Below are 15,358 nucleotides of genomic sequence, written 5' to 3'. Positions count from 1 at the left end.
TTGCATTCATTCAGTGAAGGTGAAATCTGAGCCAGAGGGCTTCTGAAAATTTAATCTAAAAGCATTGTAGTACTCTGTTCTTTTCTGTAAGTGTTAGATATTGACTTGTTGGAATCATTGCAGCGAGTCTGTGATATAAGAGAAATCTATACTTTAAAAATCTACTTGCAGTGTTGTTACTACAGTTGTTGTTTTGTTGCATATTAAGTTACATGCTGTAAGTGAGGCCAGAGTAAAATGTTCTAAGTCTTAATTTCTATTGAGATTTCCTCTTGTTAAAACATGTCTTTATTCTTTCTCTTAATTTACATGCTTAGATAAACAGGCAAACAAAGCTTCATACCAACCTGATGAACTTTTTTCCAGTCTCTTCTATAAGGCTTTTAACATTATCTTAAACTTTATTTTCGCTCTGTTTTATAACCATAAGAGCTTTTCTCACTGTGTTTTCAGTAACTTTTTGGCAGTACAACTTGTAGGATTTAACTGCTACAAGATAAGCTCCGTAGTATTTCTGGACCACTTCTCAAAAGATGTTTGGGGTTATAATTTGAAGAATGTGGCAGTTAAGTCCTGAAGAGTGCATACAGCTAAAGCAAGTTTAGTTAGAGTATTAAATTTCGTAATTGAAAAGAATAATTATGTAGTGAGTGTTCAGTGTGAAGAAAATAAGTTATTGTATCTGGTACGATAATTGCCTTTCCTTTGTACTGTCATTCAGCTAATGAATACAGGAAACAAAACAATGCGTAAGTACCATGGTTATTTGAAAACTTAATTCTCAAATACATTAAAAGGGTATTGTATCATAGCTTAATCTCTAAGCAGCTACAGTATCCTATTGTACAGTATCCCTAGAGATATTAAATTTTTATTTGTATTTATCTATGAGCATCAAAACAAGGAGTTAGATACCTACCCATCTAAATCCATGTATGGAAATAGTACTTAAAATCTTTGACTGTCATTCTTAGCAAAATGGCAGGTTGCTATCTGCATGTTAAAAATGTTGCCTTTGCCATGAATTCTTACAGAAAATTAATCCAAAATGATAAAGCAAAAGGTCATAATGTAGTTATCTTGATGTCACCAGCTTTTGTTTCCTAAAAGAAAAATCATGTACTGGAGTAAAGCTCACCCAGCACATATTATCAGGGCTTTATGCTGAAAACTATATCAAATCTTTCTTGCCGTTAATTGTTTTAATGACACTTCATAAATACAGCAGCAAACTGAAGGAGGAATCTTGAGAACCAGTGAGGGGAAAAAAACCCAACACATGAAAATGAAACTTTGCAAGATTAAACACCAGGATTTATAAAAGCAAGTCTGATCCATAAAAGCATATACACATAAACTCTAAAAGTAAACTTCAGTGTTGGTACTACATTTGGTGTAAAGATGTTCAAAGAAATCATTTATCTGGCAAATGAAGATTGAAAGGAGATGTTGATTTCGGCTATAAATACATGAAAGGAGTAAGTACCAGTGACTGGGAGGCTCTTTAACTGACGAATAACCTTAGTATAGGAGCAGATTTGATACAAACTTGTCTTTGGAGTCTAAAATGAATTAATAGTGTGAAGAAGCTTAAATTAGAATTACTATCCAAGGAGCTGGCTGTGTGATTCACTAGGACCTTCCTGGAACTAGGGTCTTCAAAAGCTGGAGAAATATTTCCGTTGTCTGGAAAGAAATCAAAATAGTCATCCATGTGAATGATCAGAATAGCATACTTTCTAGTATAAAAGTGTGTATTTCAGATGTGTTTCTGATAATGCAAATCATATGATTTTCACAGGTCTTCATTGCATTGCTAATGATAAAAGCCCTTCACAGTTTTGTATTTGCTGATATATTGGCTCTATTCAAGATTTTCTTGTTTGATATGTCAACGATTGGCTTGTCTGGTTAGCACTAGGTTTCTGGGATCTGTGCTTGATGAATACATTTTCTAACATTGGGGAACGAAGCAGATCAGTTCACATGAGTGGTCATTTTCTAAAATTGGAGTCATATTAGAGATTTTTTTTTAAGATCACCTGTAGCTTTTTAGCATCTTTCTTTCCTGCAGTACTGATATGATAGTCTTCAGAAGCCTTCTAAGTATTGCTCTGAATTTGTACATTGAATTCAAGTGATATACTGAAGTAAAAATAACTAGTTTGGAATAACGTAGTTTGGAAAAGATGCAGGTTGTGTAAGGAGAGTTACATGTAGGAAATAGAATAATTAGAAATGCACAGAAGTTCAGTGTGTCTTAAATAGGTATATGCTTAGGTAGTCTTTAAGATAGTTTTCAGGAACAAACAATAGGGAGAGAAACAATTTGTAAATGAAGGACTTGGCAAAATCTTTTGATTAAGATGAGTTGTCCCAGTTAGTCATATTGCATTGCCATGGTGTTCTGCTGAGAAGTATTAGGGATGAGATGTGCCACAGGTCTAATTTATTCAGACTCAGAGCAATTAATAATTCAAAAATCTTTTAGTTCTTATTGATGTTCAGGATTATTAATGGGCAAATACTGTATGTGGTGTTAGCATTCACAAGAAATTTTGGGGGAGGAGAAGGAAGAATACTGGATTTTTAGTTGTTGTTTAACAGCAGGTGCTTTCTAGATTAATTCTTTTTTCCAAGAACTTTCTGGATTTGTATTCTAGCCAGCCCCTTGTGTAGCAGGCGATCACAGAATTGTAGTAGTGAAGTAGTAGGGGTGAAAACAGTTTCTTTTCTGTAGATTTTGTAACAAGAGTGAAGGCTCCATGACCAAATAATAAGTGTAGTAATGAGTAATGTAAGTTTTATCTCATTAGTCAAATTTTATATCCCTGAAAATAACCATATTATTTTACATGTACAAACACAAGAAGAGCATAGCAAATGGAATATATGTAGGTTTGCTGATGAGTCATCAAATTTGGTGATTTGCTGAATTGAGTTTCAGTGTACATTATCACCAGACTCCCGTTGCAGCAGCTTCTTATTTTTAATTAATTTTCATATGCATAAGAACTTATACTGACTGTTGAGATTTAGTAATTTAGCAGGACTTCTTCAGTAAGCTGTAAAATCTGTTCATGTTTATTTAAAAAGCACTCTGAAATTTACTGTAGTAATTGCCAGTTAGACATAAAGAACACTGGAAATAATATTGCAAAAATACATCGTTACATTAGGGAATGTAGAGTCATAAGGACAGATCTGTTGTTCTTAACCTTAAAAAATATGAAGATAAATGTTCCATGTACTTATAAAGTGTGAGTTCAAACTCAAAACCTCAAAATTTTATGTGTAAAATCATGTAGGAGCAGGTTTAATAGAACTTGGTGGAGAATGTACTGCAGCAGCAATCTGTTTACATGTCAAATCTATAAAATAGGGTTGTAAAGTAGTTGTGCTGTTTCTAAAATGACATAGATGTGACATAAATATACATATTAAAATATATTTCAAAAAATCAATTAATTCTTCTTGCTCATTCAGCTATATTCCTTAACAACTATAGTGATGTATGAGGCTGGACTCGGGGACCCAGGAGTTTTCAAGTTTTGTTTAACAAGTGGTTTTTTTTTTTTTTTTTTTTTTTTAAGCATGGGTTGTTATTAGACTGCTAGAGTAAATCATTAATTGAACAGATTCCTGTTAGGTGTTGGAAGAGAACATTTTTCTCTTTTATGTTTACACTGGAGGATTTTCTGCAGTCATTAGCTATGGTGTCTCTAGAGAGAAATGCTGGAGTTCATGTCGGCCCTAAGGATACCATTTAAGCATTGCTGAATAAACCAGTGGAATATCAACAGTCAGCAGAATGATTGGTTTTTATTCTGATAGCATCTATAATTCAGGGAAACTGCCATAAGGCCATAGTGGTATTTGGTAAAATGGGTAGTCACATATTTTTAATTTTATGTATTACATGCTTCTAAAGAGTAGGTTTAGCCTAAATGCTTACACAGGCATAACATATTAGTGACATTTTTCAAGTGCACATTTGAAAAAAAAGTTGCTTCGGGCATCATATTCATCCCATTCTGAGACTACATTCATTTCTTAAAGCTGAGTAGAAAACAAATTTAAAAGTTTTGTAAAGTCTTCTTCTAAGTGATGAAAACATCCCCAAAAGACTAACTGAAGGTTATGATAGACTGTTCACTTATCCTCTGAGGGTCTTCCCTTTCTTTTCCTTAAAATGTTGGTTTCTGGCTCTCTTGTTTCTGAAGAAAGTCATCAAAATACAGCATCGCATAAATATCTCTTAGACTGCCAGATACCTGCCTTACTTGTTAGCAGGCATGGTGGACTGGTCAGTGTTGTGTAGAAGATGTGCAGAGACACCCATAGCAGTATTTCAGTTATAGAAGGCAGCGTGACTCTACCAGGGCACAGCACCTTACATGCAGCTACCGTTTCCATTTGGTTTTAGGACATAGGTGGTCCTAAGGGCTGTAGATGTTGCGCGCTCATACCTTTAGCCTCTTCAGAGTTTATGGAGCTGTCTGACTATTTTAGATAATATCTGTGTGTGCGTGTGTGTGTTTGTTGACTGTTTATATATAACTCTTAAGTAAATACATAGTATTAACTGTAAGCTTACATCACTCACTGCAGAAATGGCAAATTTTGTCGCCATGTGGTCCTCAGGATCTGTTACAACACATACAACAGTGGCTAATATATAGGACGTTTTTCTGGAGAAAAAACCCTACTATTTAACTTAATACTGCTACTCCCTTGATGGCAGTAAGGAAGACACCCTTCCTAGTAAGAATTTTCCTTGGCTTAAAAATTAAATTTATGTGGCGGCTGTCCACACTTGGGAAATCCTTCTGAATTTGCAACTTAAAGTAGAAAATTTGAGAGCAGCAGATAAAAAAAAAAAAAAAAAAAAAAAACCTCACACACCTCCCCCAGTATTTTATTTTCAAAAATCAGAGGTGTAAGCAAAATAAATGAACTGAGGGTATCATGTAATAATAATTATACTGCTTTCCTTAAGCTCTTAGGTAAAAATGGAACTTAGGAAAAGGAGCTTTCTCCCTTTTTGCTGGTGCATGTTGCTTAGCTATTTGAAACCACAGGTATCACCTGGCTTCTCAAGCAAAAGTATCTTTTGGGACTCAGCTAGTTCTAATTCAAAGCATTGCTGGACAGATCCGATGCTTCATTCCTGCGGAGGGTATAGATTTGAGAAGGTCTTCATCAGGATTTTCAGGGTTGGCTAGAGAAGTCTAAATGATCAAGGGCTTTCACTCGAGAATTATGAATCTTTTTGAGCTGGAATGGGTGAATTTCTCTGTTATTAAATAAATAGGGGAAGGCTTAGCATTCTTGGGCCTCTGTTCACAGAAAAATCATTTCCTAAAATGATTTGTGCCTGACATGAATAATGTCTGTTTTTCTAAATCTAACTATTAGGAAGTGTCTCATCTTTTTATGACCTCTTTTTTTCTCTCTTATCTCCATCAAGTGTATTTGCTAAGGACTTGGAAGCTATTGTATCTCAGCTGGTATTTGAAGTATGTTTGTACCATTTACTGGATAATTTTGAGGAGAAGATGGCATGTGTCAGGTTCAATGTCAGTGAGAATTTACTTTCTACACAAAAATTCTAAAACATAGAAAATCCTCTCAACTAACTTTAAGTTGACCTTAAAGACAAATGTCTCCAGAAATGTTGAGGTGTACATTAAGGCATGTGTCCAGTAGACTGGCTTCCGACTTCTCCTGCTGGCTTCTATCACCAATCCCATATGTCTACTAGACATATGCCTTAATGTGTGCCTCAACATTTCTAGGATTCATTGTGTCACACATTAATTGATATTGGAAATATCACCAATCCACTAAACTTAAAGCTTACACTTACATGCTAACACGAGTTGTCATCCTTTCCCCCGCCCCAGCACATCTCTACTATTGAGCTCACATTATCATGAAAAAAAAAAAAAACTGTCTTTAGCATGCAAAACTGTCACATCCTGAACAGAATAGGCTAAGTCTGTGACATTTTTGGTGACAGAAGCCAGTAGCAAATAGAGCAGCTCATTTAGATCAGTTTCAGGCTTTTTCTTCTTGGGAATTAGACCTCACAGCACCCTGACTAGCATTTAGAATATTCCTTAAATTTCTCTTTAGTATTGACTAAGGCCAGAACACTTACAAATGTCAGCAAGCGAGATTCTGTTTTATCTCATTATCCTGGTTTATTGAGTTGGTTCATCCTGAAGAAATTTCATCCATACCTATTACTGTGCTCTCACTTTAGAAAACAGAAACCTGGGAAGAAGTGACCTATTGAAAACTTATTGTTTTTTTTTAATTTAATTAATCTATTATTTGTAGATTCTTTTGAAAGTAATCTGACCTCAGAGAGAGTGCTGTAACTTTAAGGAGAGTACACTTTGTTTTTTTGTACAAATCTAAAATACTTTGTCTATGACAACTGCTTTTATTATGGAGCACACACCACTCAATCATAGTGTAAGCCACCAGATGGAGTAGTGTTGCCATCAGAAATGGTTGGGAGAGGTAGGAAAGGTGTGTCTTACATTTTTTCTTTATCATTCTGTAATATAAGTTGCAAGTTTTTGAAGGTACTGGACCTCCTTTTTAAATAAATCCATACATTTAGTAACCATTGATTGCAGTACATAGCTCTATTAAAGAACAGCACCAAATTGCATTTATACCTATTACTTTTTTTATAATCAGGTACATTTTAGGCTTCATGTTCGGGCTAGGGAAAATAAAAATATTTTTCTTTTTCTTGTGACATTTGTATTATCCTGAGTTAATTCAACAACTTGTCAGTACAGTGCTTTGTAATTGGGAAAGAGGCAGTTGATGCTTGGTTTGAACCTGTACCTGTAGGTGACCTGTTTGGATTGAAAATAAATGCCATCTATGCCAGAAGTTATATATTTGAGGAATTTTTTCTTGCTGTTGCACTCTCTTGATTTCTTAATTGTTTTTTTCTTCCCCCCCCCCCCCCCCATATTCTTTTAGGATCTGCTTACACAAGAGCCTAAAGGCATTTAAAATTTGCAGAATGAAAAGATGGCACGGGCAGTGCCGGTACCACCTGGACCTGACAGCTTCATCTATTTCACCAAAGAGTCTCTTGCAGCTATTGAAAAACGTATTGCTGATGAAAGGCATAGCTGTGACAAAGATGAGCATAAGGAAGAAGGTGGTCATGAAGGAAATCACCCAAAGCCAAGTAATGATTTGGAGGCAGGAAAGACGCTGCCATTTATTTACGGTGATATTCCTCAAGAAATGGTGTCTGAGCCTCTGGAGGATCTGGACCCATATTATAGCAATAAAAAAGTAAGTTTTTATTGGAAGTGAAGGAATTCTGCTGTTGGACTACAAAGTGGTATATGCTATCTAGTATGAAGATAGTCAGCAGACCTAGTGAAAGTTTTATACAGTCTGTGATACATGTTAACTGATCATTTTGAATGCAATATAAATGTGATGGTAACTCTTCTACTTACATTGCTTTTCTTTTAAGGACTAAGGGTTTGTTATGATGAGGCTGAGCAGAGAGGGAGGATCACCTCCCTCGACCTGCTGACAACACTCTTCCTAATGCACCCCGGGATGCCATTGGCCTTCTTGGCCACAGGGACACATTGCTGGCTCATGGTCAACTTGTCCACCAAAATAACATATAAATATGGATAGCCCTACATACACTCTTCATATGGTTTTGTGTGTGTAAAGACTAAGACTCTGCGCTTTGAGTGTTTTAGTATTGGTAAAATCAGTATCTTCGCTGATATGTGAAGAGGAAATTTGAATTGATGTATGTCTGTATTCTAATGTACCTGCATGTTTCTATTCTTAACTCAAAGTTTCTTCTATAGATATAATGATGAAACAAGGAGAAAAGAACAAAGGTGATGACTTCTAGCAAGTACAGATCTTAGGTTAAGAGAGATGATGTTATTATATGGGAATGAGAATTGAAAAGCTGTTCAGAATCAAAGCAAAACTGAGTTTACTTTAAAAAGGCCACATAAAATAAACAAGTGCTCATTTTGTTGTGTAAATCACTAAAATGCTTGTTTGAATTAAAAGCTTGAAATAATGCACTGCGCCAGTGGATAGTCCACAGATTAATATGTTATATATAAACAGGTGACTAAATAGCTATATTGTCTGTGTAAGATGCTACTGGAAGCAGTATTCTTCTAGCATTGAATGTTGAAAGCTAATAATTAGCCTTAGTGAGATTTTTGTTGTTTCAAGGCCGTGAACTCTACTGTCAGACAATCTATTTATTTTACAATAAAGTACCAGAAGGATGCAATGTTAAAACTTGCCAATTTCCAGACATTAGCTATTTTTAAGAATAGTCATAAAACATAGATGAAACTAAGATTTCATTAGATCACTATTTGATTGTCTCCTAATCCAAATAAAAAATAGCTGCGTAAATAGTGCTGGTAATAATCTTACTGTAATGTTAGGTATACAATGAAACTTTTAAAAACGCAGGATTATCTCTCACCATAAGCAGTTTTAAAGTGCTGAAAGGGTTAAAAAAGTTGCTCTTTGAGAATGATAACCATCCAAAAATGACTTGCTAGGTGCTCCACAGCCAGGTGTGATCTCAAGTGTAGATAATATGGCTAGGTTCATTTTTCATGTTTTCTGTGTTTAAAAAGGACCAATCTTGGTTTGTTTGTTTTGTTTTGTTTAATTGCATAATTACATAATCCTAGAAAATGTTGAAATACAGATTTTGTTTTAAGAGCTCAGAGACCAGGAATGTATGATTTTCATTGCTCATGTAAAACCTAATGTTTGCTTTCAAAGTTCTGCTGAAAATAAATGTGATTACTTAGATCTGTGTTAAGTGCAGCTTCTCTTTATTTTTTTGAAGATTGCAGGCATCTATCCTGAATTTTCTAATCTTTTCTCTTTTCCCTTTTGTTTTTCAAAGACTTTTATAGTATTGAATAAAGGGAGGACCATCTTCAGGTTCAGTGCCACATCTGCCTTGTACCTTTTTTCTCCTTTCAATATTCTTAGAAGATTAGCTATTAAGATTTTGGTTCATTCATATCCTTTTCAAGTGGTTTGTAAAAAAGTTATTACTTGTCTTTTTTAATATTTAGTAACCTGGATTGTTTGTTTTAGTACTTAAATATGTTTCTATCCTTTATTCTTTCTCTCAAAATGAATCAGAACTAAAATTTATGACTTTAACTCATGGATTAAATTCAGAGGAAGAGATACACAACATGTATACATCAATTACAGAATTATTGTTATAGTCATTATCATTAACATGAAACATTTTTGCATTATTTATGATATTGTTAATGCTATTAAAATGATTCGTATCATATCTCTTGTCAATATTATATAGGCTGGAAAGTTCCTTGTGTTTTCTGTGATACAACTTCAGCATAAAAAAAGATTGTTCCTTAACTACAGTCAACATTATTCAGCATGCTCATTATGCTCACTATTTTGACAAATTGTGTCTTTATGACATGGAGTAACCTTCCAGACTGGACAAAGAACGTAGAGTAAGTATACCTAAAAGTATACTTTTTTTTTTTTTTTTTTTTTAAGTTGTCACTAACTAGCAAATTTTGAAGAGTTTTAAAAATGAAAAGCTAAATTAACAGATAAACCATTGTTTATTATTGTTACGTTGTTATGTACAAAACTAGTATTTTCCCTTTTCTAACCTAGAGTTTGAGCCTGGCTGTAACTCAAACCAGCACAGGCCAACAGGTTCTATGAAAGAAGGAAGCTGTGATACTGTTAACGTTTTACTTGAATGAAACTAATTATTGCTCTTGGTCAGAATGTTTTTACCTTAAATGTTTTTATGCAGTCTCCCTCTTGAGGTGTTTCTGTAGCTTTTTTATTTTACTTTATATAAAAAAAGGAAAGAAGAAAGAAAGGCAAAAAGAGAATACTTATTCAAACTAAAACTACTGCTTTGTAGTGTGGAAGATGCTTTCTTCAGGCACTGTGAAACACCGTCATTTTCTTTAACAAAATCTAAAAATGAAGACCGCAACCTCTTTAAAGAAAATACATCTGTTGACTCAGGATTATTTTTTAACATTCTCAAATCTGTGATCAACCATCAAGGCACAGTAGTAAATACTGTTTCACTTAGCCACATATGGATTTTATTTCTGATGTGCTGACCATGCTGAAATTTTTGCTTGAGCAAAAATACTTTCTTCTTTTTAGTTATGATTATTATTATTTGTACTGAGTTGAAGTTTATACGGCAGAAACTGCAAGAATATTTTTCAAATACAAAATCCCATAATCATACTGAAGAATGGTGGGAAAGACAATAATGTTGTATGCAGTATTGTATCTACCATTATGGTCTGTGTAATAATACTGGGTTTGAATGGTTCTCCTTTGTGATTGTAATGCTGTATCACTGAATGACAGTCCTAAACTTCTGCTTGGGTTGTTTTTTTTAGACACACTTTCACTGGAATTTATACTTTTGAATTTCTGGTAAAAATTCTTGCAAGAGGCTTCTGTATAGATGCTTTTACTTGCCTTCGTGACCCCTGGAACTGGCTTGATTTTGTTGTCATTTCCTTTGCGTAAGTATGTAACTTTTCTTTAAATTGAAATAGCAAAATGTTTTTTTGAACTTGTGATAATTTGTTTGAGTCATTGTAGCTCATTTAGAATGAGTTGTAATCAAAATATATTTCAACTTTTACCATTTTAATGTTTTATCCTGTTGTAACATACAACAGAATTGGTGTAGTACCCCACAGTACAGAAGAGAAGTTACCCCTGAACAGTTTATTTTAAACAGTATTTAAATAGTAATACCAGGGTAATCCATTTCATTTTTCATTTACATTCAGTGGAAATACTTAAGTGTATGGTTCTTAGGGAAAACTTCAGTGAAAGTTACAGGAAAATATGACTGTAAGTCTTCGATTTAAAGTTGTCTCTTCCAAAGAAAAATCTGGATTACAGGTCCAGGTAAGTAGTGTACACTCTGCCTCAATTCTGAATAACTGTGATTTAATCCTACAGGTATGTAACAGAATTTGTAAACCTAGGCAATGTTTCAGCTCTTCGAACTTTCAGAGTATTGAGAGCTTTGAAAACTATTTCTGTAATCCCAGGTAAGAAGTAAATGTGTAAAATGGTAGGCCTTCTACATCATCTCTGTTTAATTTTGTGTGTGCTGTCATTGTGTTTGTGTGTGGAATCCCTTACTACAGATATCTGACAGAGTTTGTGGACCTGGGCAATGTCTCAGCGTTGAGAACGTTCAGAGTTCTCCGAGCTTTGAAAACAATATCAGTCATTCCAGGTGAGAGCTAGGTTAAACACTGAGGCTGACTGAATTTCCACAGAAGCTGAATTCATGTTTTTGACATAAGTATCCTGATTTTAGTCTTAAGATTCCTTTTCTTTTTCTAATACTTTAAAACATTCAGCCTCAGAGTTTAATTCATTCCTGCATGAGAAATTGCTTTATATAGTCTGCATATATTTCCATTTCATGATGTTAAATTTTCTCTCCCACAGTAAGAATCAAAATAAATTATTTTTTCATTTTTCTCATACTAATATGAACTTTACCATTTAGTGAAGATGTTTGGGATTGAAAATTTCAATCTATTTTGAAAATTGAATCTCTAATAAAGATGAAGGAATAAGATGATAAAGAATAGGATGGTAATTGCATGATGTATTTATTATCTTAAGTTGCCTGTCTTCACCAAACCACCTCCAGCTGAGTAGGATGCATTAGAATGCAATCACTGGAATTACTGTAATGCAAATGTGTTTTGTTTTTTGTTCACTATCAATATGTTGTGTTTTGGAAAAGGACACTGGCAAAGGTTTGGCGCAAGAGGCATCAAGACAAAAGTTAAAACTGGAGCACTGTTTCTTCACACAGATTTAACATGTACAAAGAGCATGAATAAAAGCATTACTTGTTTATCGGAAGAGCAAATGCTTTGGAATGTGTGCTATTCATTCCTACTCAAAGCTTCAAATTAATTTCTCATGAACTATGAAGTTTATTGTACTTTTTTCCTTTGAAAGATATTTTAAGACTATTTTGTGAAGCTGTGCATGATCTTTTTTTATAGTGTCTTGGAGTAACTTGCATTTTAGCTTAGGTAGATGTTTAATATTATAGTAAAAATCTGCTTTTATTTGCAGGCTTGAAGACTATTGTGGGAGCCCTAATTCAGTCTGTGAAGAAGCTCTCAGATGTAATGATTTTGACTGTGTTTTGCCTGAGTGTATTTGCACTAATAGGGCTGCAGCTGTTCATGGGCAATTTGAAGAATAAGTGTTTGTTGTGGCCATCCAGAAATTCGTCGTCTTTTGAAAAATACTTAGCTCCATACTTTAACGATACGGTGTTTGATTGGGCAGCATACATTGAGAATGAAAGTAAGAAATACTACTGTAACTTGCCAAAATATTGTGTATAAGCACACATGTGCTTCCACACATACACATTACATTGCCTTTTATAGGAGAAATCAGACTGCTGGAGCCTAAAGATAGAAAACAATGAAATAGGATTACAGAGTAAGGATTTTTATATATTGCTTCCTAAATTCATGCTGCCATGAATTTCCATCTGGTAACTGCACTTGTAGGGTTAGGCTAGCTTTCACATCACAGAAGGGACCTCCAGAGATCATCTAGTCCAACAGTGTCACAGAAGAAGGTCCAATCAGAGCAGGTTGCTCGGAGCCTTTTCTGGTCAGACTTTGAATATCTCCAAGAATGGAGATTCCACAGCCTCTGTGGGCAACCTGTTCCAATGTTTGATTAACTTCATTGTAAACTCTTCTTTTTGCATCAGTACAGAATTTTGCATGTCCCTACTTACTCTTCTTGCCTCTTATCCTTCTACTGTGTGCCTCTGAGAAGAGCAAGGCTCTGTTTTCTCTGTAGTCTTCCATTAGGTAATTATAGGTAACGTTAAGATCCCCCCTTACCCTTCTCAAGGCTGAACAAAACTAATGCTCAGCCTCTCCTCGTAACACCATGTGACATATCTTTGGATTGCAAATAAAACACGAGAGAGTGAAATAAATACCAGAGATTTCTTAGTTAAGATGGACTTTATTATTAGGCAGAGATAAGAAACCCTTTCATGTCCATGAAATAGAGAAGTCACTTGGCAAATAGAGATTCCAGTAGTTGGGGAAGAGGTGGTATTCATGTGTTGAAGTACCAAGGAGTGTTGTTTGTTACCAAAGGGAGTGACAAGGACACCTGTGCCCACATGTTTTTTAGTGGTTCTGATACCTGTAGACTGAAGTGATAACATTCATGTCAGTTCAGAAACATGTAGATTTTTAATTTTCATCTATTTAAGTAATGCACCAGTAAAGTAGTAGTAGCACAGACAGAATGAAGAGATGTAGTATAATAACTCTTAATTGCCAAAAATTTAATTCGTTTTTGTATGTATGTTTGTGTTAGAAGTGGATTTACAGGATCTTGCTAAGTAATTAATTGAAAAAAGTACTGTATTTAAGTAATAAGTAATTGGTAGAATAACGGTTGTGAGTTTTCTTCCTCACTGGCCCTGAAGTGAAAGCAAGTAGAATTGCTGAAGTTTTGATGAGTCCTGTTCCCTTCCTTTCTTAAAAATGAGCTTTAAGTTCTTTATTGTTTCTCCTATTTTTAAATTTTCTTTCTAAATGTCTGAATTCTTGAAGTTCTGGAATTTTTGTGACTATATTTACATTTTCTGTGCAATCTATCATTTTAGTTGATTTGTTTTGCTAAGAAAGGACATGAAGTAGTGATAGAGCCATGTATGCAGTTTTGGCTGATATGCTGTAGCTCATCTGTGAAATCTCTCTTCACAGGCAGTATGTAGGTTTTCTATTTCCTTTTCCCATTAAGTAGCAACCAAAAACAAAACACTAAAATCACCCAGAATGTCAATTGACTTTGCTTTTAGTCTCTACAGAGTGCTTATGCAAGCAAAATAGTTCTGTGTAATAATGTTTGTAGTCCTCCATTTTCTCATAGCTTGTTTTCAAGCATCTCTGCTTGTGTCAGTTGCATAATTCCACCAGGCTCAGCTGCAAGTCCCTTTAAAATTTCTGTTGCTGTATTATATGCTGGTCAGCTGTGTCTGATCCTGATGCCCCCTAGTGGCTTTTGCTATCACCTGTACCTTTTCAGTTATTAAGAAAAAAGGCATAGCTAGATTCACTTTTTGAGAAGATATGCAGAGATCTTGGATCTACATGTCAAACTATCATTTCCTGTCATTTTGGATGAATATCTGAACATTGAGAGTTGTGGCCAAGTCTAAAGATATTACAAAAGAGATAGGATTATCTTTTTTCAAACACTGTATATGTACTGTTCCTTAATGGTAAGATTCTGGAATCACTGAATTTGATACAAGTGACCAGTTTCAGAATCCTCACATCTTCATACATTCCTCACTCTGTGAACTGTTTTTTGACCACTTAAAGACTACAGAAATGTTTTATCTTGTGAAAACCAATGCTTTGAGTCAATTTGAAAGGTACATGGAAGATGTTAATTGAAGATGACAGAAAATTTAGTGAGGATGAGTTCTTCCAGATGTGTCTCTTTAGGATAATGAAAATTCAGGTTGGAAAGAACTTCAGGAAGTCTCTAGTTCAACTTCTTACTCAAAGCAAGGTCATCTAGGAGATCAGGCCAGGCTGCTCATGGCTTTAGGCAGTCTGTTCTGGAAAACTTCCAAGGACAGAGACTGCACAACCGCTCTGGGTCAACCTATTCCAAGGCCTGGGTGTCCTCATGGGGAAAAAGTTTCTCTTTACATCTAGTGTAAACCTCTCTTGTTTCACCTTATGCCCATTGTCTGTCACTATTCTGCCTCACATCAGTATGATGAACCTGGCTGTGTCTCCCCAGTAACCTCCTTTACCAGTATTAGAAGGCTGCTTTTAGGGGCTCTGAAGCCTTCCCTTCTCCAGGCTGAACAAGCCCAGGTTCCACAGCCTCTCCTCCTAGGGCAAGTGCTCCAGGCCCCTCATCATCTTGGTAACCTTCTGTTGTGCTCGGTCCAGCTTATCAATGTCTCTCTTGTATTGGGGGGCCCAAACCTGGGCACAATATTGCAGGTAGGGTCTAATGAGAGCTGTGTAGAGGGGCAGAATCACTTCCTTCACCCTGCTGGCTGTGCTGCTGAAGAAGGGCACAGGAGGCTGTTGCCCTTCTTGGCTGCCAGGACACACTGCTGGCTCATCTTAAGCTCACTGTTTGTCTGCCAGCCAAGACCCCCAGGCCCTCTTCTGCAGAGCTACTCACCAGCTTGTGTGTAGTCTTGCAAGACACACCTTTGCAT

The 15,358-nt window shown here is 35.4% G+C and overlaps 1 protein-coding gene across 12 annotated transcripts in view; it reads left to right on the top strand.

The window, feature by feature from the left end:
- The first annotated feature begins 7,059 nt into the window (after positions 1-7,059).
- LOC134142303 (sodium channel protein type 2 subunit alpha-like) overlaps positions 7,060-15,358 on the top strand; it is a 51,460-nt gene continuing 43,161 nt past the window's right edge. For 7 of the 12 annotated variants that reach the window (XM_062579215.1, XM_062579214.1, XM_062579210.1 and 4 more), the window contains exons 1-6: positions 7,060-7,332; positions 8,957-9,075; positions 9,459-9,548; positions 10,476-10,604; positions 11,244-11,335; positions 12,199-12,435. In XM_062579215.1, coding sequence (XP_062435199.1) covers positions 7,060-7,332; positions 8,957-9,075; positions 9,459-9,548; positions 10,476-10,604; positions 11,244-11,335; positions 12,199-12,435 — 940 coding nt within the window. Of the gene's footprint in view, positions 7,333-8,956; positions 9,104-9,453; positions 9,549-10,475; positions 10,605-11,052; positions 11,145-11,243; positions 11,336-12,198; positions 12,436-15,358 lie in introns of all 12 variants that reach the window. The other 5 variants (XM_062579212.1, XM_062579211.1, XM_062579206.1 and 2 more) reach the window with 2 other exon arrangements.

The sequence above is a fragment of the Rhea pennata genome, chromosome 6, assembly GCF_028389875.1.
Source record: "Rhea pennata isolate bPtePen1 chromosome 6, bPtePen1.pri, whole genome shotgun sequence".
Lineage (NCBI taxonomy): Eukaryota > Metazoa > Chordata > Aves > Rheiformes > Rheidae > Rhea > Rhea pennata.
This window is presented reverse-complemented; position numbering and strand designations above follow the sequence as displayed.